The 6413-nt window shown below is 38.5% G+C and overlaps 1 protein-coding gene across 1 annotated transcript in view; it reads right to left on the bottom strand.

Moving 5' to 3' along the window:
* The window catches only part of LOC106871736 (uncharacterized), a 30119-nt gene that overhangs the window by 9061 nt on the left and 14645 nt on the right, over positions 1-6413 (bottom strand). Inside the window, exon 2 of the mRNA XM_014918353.2 lies at positions 5603-5725. Within this exon, the coding sequence (XP_014773839.1) occupies positions 5603-5725 (123 nt within the window). The remainder of the gene's footprint in view (positions 1-5602; positions 5726-6413) is intronic.

Here is a 6413-nt window from a genome sequence, read left to right as displayed (position 1 = left end):
TATATATATATGTATACACACACATATATATGTATATGTTTGTGTGTATGTGTTTGTCTCCCCAACATCGCTTGACAACCGATGCTGGTGTGTTTACGTCCCCGTCACTTAGCGGTTTGGCAAGAGAGACCGATAGAATAAGTACTAGGCTTACAAAGAATAAGTCCTGGGGTCGATTTACTTGACTAAAGGTGGTGCTCCAGCATGGCCGCAGTCAAATGACTGAAACGAATAAAAAAAGCATATATATATATACACACACACACACACACACACACACACACACATATTCTTACAGTTATACATCATCATCTTCATTTAATGTCTACATTTCCCTGCTTGCCTGGGTGAGATGGAATTTGTTGAAGCAGATTTTCAATACCCAAATGCCTTTCCTGTTGTCAATCCCCATCTGTTTCCAAGTAAGGCAATATTTCTTAACGAATGGACAAGTTTTCAAAGTAGAATGGAAATGAGGAAACACATACATCAAGACTTTGGCTGGCCCTGGGCTATAAGAGAAAACACTTGCTCAAGGTGCCACACAGTAAGACTAAACCCAAAATCACAAGTTTGAGAAGCAGACTTCTTGAACACACAGTCATGCTTGTACCTATATCATCATCATCATCATTTAATGTCCATTTTCCGTGCTGGCATGGGTGGGACAGTTTGACCAGAGTGGGCAAGCTGCACCTGGTTCCAGTCTGATTCAGCTTGGATACCCTATGGTTGGATACCCTCCCTAATGCCAACTACTTAACAGAGTGTGTTGGGTGCTTTTTATGTGGCACCATATACATCTTAAAACTAAAATATGAGTATCATCATGGAAATAAATCCATAATCTAGCACATTGATAATTATTATAGGTCCCTATACCATTTCTTAATTTTAGAAATGATATAGTCTGAAATGAGCTGGCAAGTCCGAAGCCCATAACAAGCTCTACTGTCTGCTTTGACCTGTTTTTTTTTACAGCTGGACCTCTTTTCCTAATGCTAACCATTTTATAATGTGGACTGTATGCTTTTCACATGACGCAAGCAGCAGGGACTTATAATAATATATTCTTTACTTCTTTAGTTTGTTTTAGCCATCATGATTAAAACCATACTGGAGCACTGGAGACCCAGGAAGAAATGGGATGAGGTGGTGAGGGCTGACCTCACCACTCTGAGCTTCATGGCGAAGATGATAAAGGACTGGGATGTCTGGAGATATGAGGTTGTTGAAAAGACTCATCCTCCTCAGCGAAACTGAGTTCTGGAAAAGCTAAATATATATTGGTCTCTGCACCCACATGTTACAGATTCATTCCACTCCCCACTGAACTAAATTACCTCCCATCATAATCTATGTATGACCTTTTCTTCTCTCAGCTCCTACAAATTACCCCAACCATATCATCTCTCTCTCTTTTCTCCTCCCCTTCTTAACTGTATCATCATTACTATCAAACCATTCTCACTCCCTGTCCCTCACTCTTCTGCATCTTGCTATCTTACCCAACTCATGGCTCATTGAACATCCACTCTGAAAACCACTAGCATAGCTAGAGTGTGTCACTTGGGGCAGCCTTTCCATCTGCATCCACCCCACCCCCCAAAAAAACACATATTGCCTACAGCAGACCCAAAAGTGCCACCCAGGGCGAACCGCCCCTACCAACTCCCTAATTATGCTAGTGTCTGCAACCCTACCTAATTTTTACAGATGCTGCTTGCTTTCCTATCCCTCCATCTCCTGCTCCCCATAAAAAGCTCGAAATCACCTACCCATCCACCCACTTCTACTCACTTTGTACCTAGAGGGGCCATCTGGGCATCTCATTGCCACTATCTATCTCTTTGCAGCTTCTATTGATCATTTCTCTTTCCTCTTTCTCCCGCTCTTCCACTAAATGTGAGTAGCCATGCAGATCCTCTACAAAAACCTGCCCTGATCCCATTCCCTTCACTCACACTTTAAACTCTTCTCACCTAGCAGAAATCTGACCCTACCTCCTCTGAGATTAGTAATCCTATGAGCTGTACGGTGACTTCAATGGTGGCATGAAAAAAAGCATCCAGCACATGCAGTAAAGTGGTTGATATTAGGAAGGGCATCCAGCCATAGAAACCGTGTCAAAACAGACACTGAGCATGATGCAGTTTTTGGACCCATAGTTTCCTGCCAAACCATCCAATGTTAAAATGATGATGATGATGATGATAAACTCTCATAGCTGAGGAAGGCGAAGGGTCGTATATAATAATAGATACCATGTACAAGGACATAAGTTTAACATGGAATTGCAAGTGGCACAGATAGTTTATCACATGTAGCCTGTCTTCTGAATGTGATTCCATATCAAATGGCAAAGTGACTTTGAGATTCCAAACCAAAGTTGAGTATCATAGCTAAACCTAGCAATACAACATAAAAAACAAATTAACAAGTCATGTGTCAAAGTTCATGCTGTTAATTATACTTAAACCAGCTAATTGTCCTTATTCCCAACTAGCTAGGGTGGGCCATTTTTATTTTTAGTAACAAACATTGCAATATCAGATATTTTTCAGTAACTTCTGAACTGAAACTTCCAATAATTTCAATAGAGGAAGTAATGTAGTGTCAGCTGATGTTTGTAATCATCCCAGTATAAGTTTCAAGGAGGAGACATTCTACAAATTCCCTGTAAAACAAATATTCTATCTAATATTTTATGATGCATGATTCACTGCCGCCGTCGCCACCACCACCACCACGACTGCTGCTTCCAAATGGTGACCACTTTACAGTGAGAACTGGATGCTTTTTACATAGCACCAGCACTGATGGGGTTACTAAGTAACCTGCAAGACAAAGATCCTTTGAGGGGGTGATGTACTGGAGAAGATGGCCCTGTGCCAGGTGATGAGAGGTTTGAGTGTAACAGAGGGACAGAAACAGGTGTCTTGTTGTGGAGAGGAGATACAAATAAAAAATATAAAATTGATTTTTTTTTTTTAATTTACATAAAAGGACTAATTCTGTAAGTAAATATGAATATTTGTGCATGAATGCACACACCTCCATGCATGCAATGATTCAGTACATTCAACAGTCAGGAATAGATATCAGAGAACCTGGTAATGTTATCAGTGAAAGACTGTGGTCCTATCCATGAAAATATTTCTCACTTGCTTGTTCAATACCATGAAACTGGACTAAGTACCAGCCCTTAAAAAACTCATCAGGGCTACAATAGAATTCACACACAGGATATTGTATAGCATAAGTGATAGTCTACACTCAAGTATAGCTCCTACATCTGAAAAGACTATTCATCATATATTCTGTCATACAGATATTTTCTAAACAACGTACAAAAAAAAAGTTAGTCACTTGATAGAAAGACTTTTACTCATCAATATTCTACAATCTTTGATCAATTAACAAGATATGTCTGCCTTGCTTTACTCATCAATATTCTACAATCTTTCATCCATTAACAAAATATGTCTGCCCAGCTTTACTCATCAATATTCTACAATCTTTGATCCATCAACAACATATGTCTGCTCTGCATTTCCTCTATTCATACTACTCACACATATTAATTTAATGAATCCTCAAACCGATGAGAGAACTTCTGTGGCCTACAGGACTGTGGCCTACAGGACTCTCTGAACAGCACATCTAATGAAAAATTACCATGAATTGTTTTAGTAGTGTGGCCCATAAGATGAGCCATGTTTCATGTGGCCTGCTTCCCAAAAAAGGTTGCCCATGCCAGTTCTATGTGATCACTCAAACTGTTAGAAATAATAGCAAAATCTCCATCATATCACTTTAATAAAGTCACATTGAATAATGTAGAATCCAAGACACAATGTTTCTGAAAAGAAAGGCAAGATGGTCATGATTAGACTGCTTTTGATCATAAGTATGTTTGACCAGGACCAACCAGGAAGTAAAGCAATGAAATGAATTCACATCTTCACCTCCTCCTCCTCTCTTTACCAATCCATCTTACTCCAGCTTGGCACCATCTTTTTAGATATCTGTCACTCATGTTTTTTCTCCTACTCTAACTGCTAGATTCAAATTTAACTTAATTCATGCCATCTTAGTTACTCCTATTCTTCCCACCCAAGAAGTGTCAGCAAAAATCTACAGGAACTTTCCCCACTTCATCAAACTAATTCATAACAAAATGAAAAAAAAAAAAAAAAACATTTGATAAGTGGGATAAGGACTCTATGTAGTTTATGTAAAGCATGTCAACCTAGGAGACCCTATATTATTCATGTAATATAAATGTAAATTCACCAGTTGGCTTTGTAGTGGCACAAGCAGTCAGCGCCATATTGGGTGAGATCTCATGGCAGCCATTGCCATCTCTGAGACTGGAGTGAGATCTCACCTGCATCCATTTGCCATGCGCGAGCTCAGAATGAGGCTTGTGATGGTAAGCTATATAAAAGGAAGAAGCCACAAGGTTCGATCTTTTCCTCTTTGACTCGCGACTGCTCGCAGAGCACACCTCACTAGCTTGTCCTCTAGGCTAGTCCGCTTGTCGCATCTCCTGAGGCAATGGCCCGCATAATGGAGAACAATGAATTCATACCGCATGAGATAGCTGCAAAAGGGCAACATACCACACCTATGTATATATTGTAAATAAAACTAATGGAGAACCTGCATTTGCCTAATACTTCTTTACTTGACTGCTGGAGCCTTAGCAACATAAAGAATAAGAAATTAATGGGAGAAAGGCGATATTCAACTGATAGCCAGAACCTTGCCTCCCATTATAGCTTTTACGAACTGACGCCTTAGCTCTGGTTTCATTACATAAAGCAGATAAAAGATAAAAATACTCCTGGATAGAATATCAGTCTCTCTTGGATAACACCTGTAACTGATTTAGTATCTATTTCTGACAATTAAGTAAATCAAGGTAATGTGAATGAGTGAATTACACAAATACACAAAGAGACCCATAGAGTATATGTGAACAAGATCTATGTTGGTAGTCCATCTATAAGTTAATGTCTCAATACCATATTCACTTGATCAAGTTGCTTCTATATGCTACAACCACATGAAGAGCTGAACACAGAACTGCAAGCTAATAAAACACACTTGAATTATACAGCACTCCTACAACAAGGAAACAGTATATAATTCACATAATTGGCAGAATTGTTGTACATGGTTGCCTGATTGGTGAGAAATAGAAGCTACATTTCTTCAAATAACAACGAAGGGTCTTAAAAATGAAAGTATACGTTAGATAACATAGTCCTAAAAATACTATGGCTGGGAAGGAAAAAAGATGGTTTAGGCTGGAACACCAGTGAATGTAGGTTTACATCATTTATATGATTAGAGCTAACCAGGAGCTAAACAACAACAACTGAAAAGTCAACATCATGTGGATCATCATCATCATCATCATCGTTTAACGTCTGCTTTCCATGCTAGCATGGGTTGGACGATTTGACTGAGGACTGGTGAAACCGGATGGCAACACCAGGCTCCAATCTAATTTGGTGTTGCCATCCAGTTTCACCAGTCCTCAGTGGATATAACATAATAAAAGCAAAGAAATAATGGAAATACATTGAGTCACCTGAGGTAAACAGGAATTAGTCACAACAGCACAGCTGTTGATATTATCCAGCGATAGCTTGTTATCGGCACCAGACTCCACACAGGTAGATATAAATTTATTAGATGAAGGACGCAGTTTCTTCTGCAATGAAAAGAAACAAAGAAGAAATTTAAAAAAAAAAAAGAAAAAAAAAGTGAGACTAAATGTCTTGGTTTTGTTTTGTTTGTTTATTTCATTATCTTATTCTGAGAACACTTTATCAATTTTAATCCTTTAATTGAGATTAGAAACAGATATAATGGATAAGCATGAATATTATTAATGGCAATGGGTAGATTTGAACTCAGTTGTCAATTTTACAATGTCTACTGCTACTTGGAAAAATATATTACACCTACTTTGTGATGCAGGCACTACCCCCACAAAGTGACTGCTGCAGCTTCATGTTCTCTTAGAATGTACACCCCTAATCTATGTCATCCAACAATTAACCAGGTTGTTAAGATCTACATTTTCAAGTATTCAAGTCACATTTTTCAAACCAAAGTTTACAGCCAAAAATCCCACATAAAATGCAGCCAAATATGTTTGACTGTTAACACTACAAATCTATATATATAAAACTGAGAATGTGTGAGTGTGTGTGTGTGATATATACATACACACACACACACACACACACACACACACACACACACACATATATATATATATATATGTATATAAATAGAGTTATTAATATTTCTAAGTCTCTCTAAAGGAGACTACGGCAGCGGTACTGGAAATTAATAGTTATCGCCAAGCCAACATGGCAGTCCCAAAATTAGGA

The sequence above is a fragment of the Octopus bimaculoides genome, chromosome 2 (genome assembly GCF_001194135.2).
Source record: "Octopus bimaculoides isolate UCB-OBI-ISO-001 chromosome 2, ASM119413v2, whole genome shotgun sequence".
NCBI classification, from domain to species: domain Eukaryota; kingdom Metazoa; phylum Mollusca; class Cephalopoda; order Octopoda; family Octopodidae; genus Octopus; species Octopus bimaculoides.
This window is presented reverse-complemented; position numbering and strand designations above follow the sequence as displayed.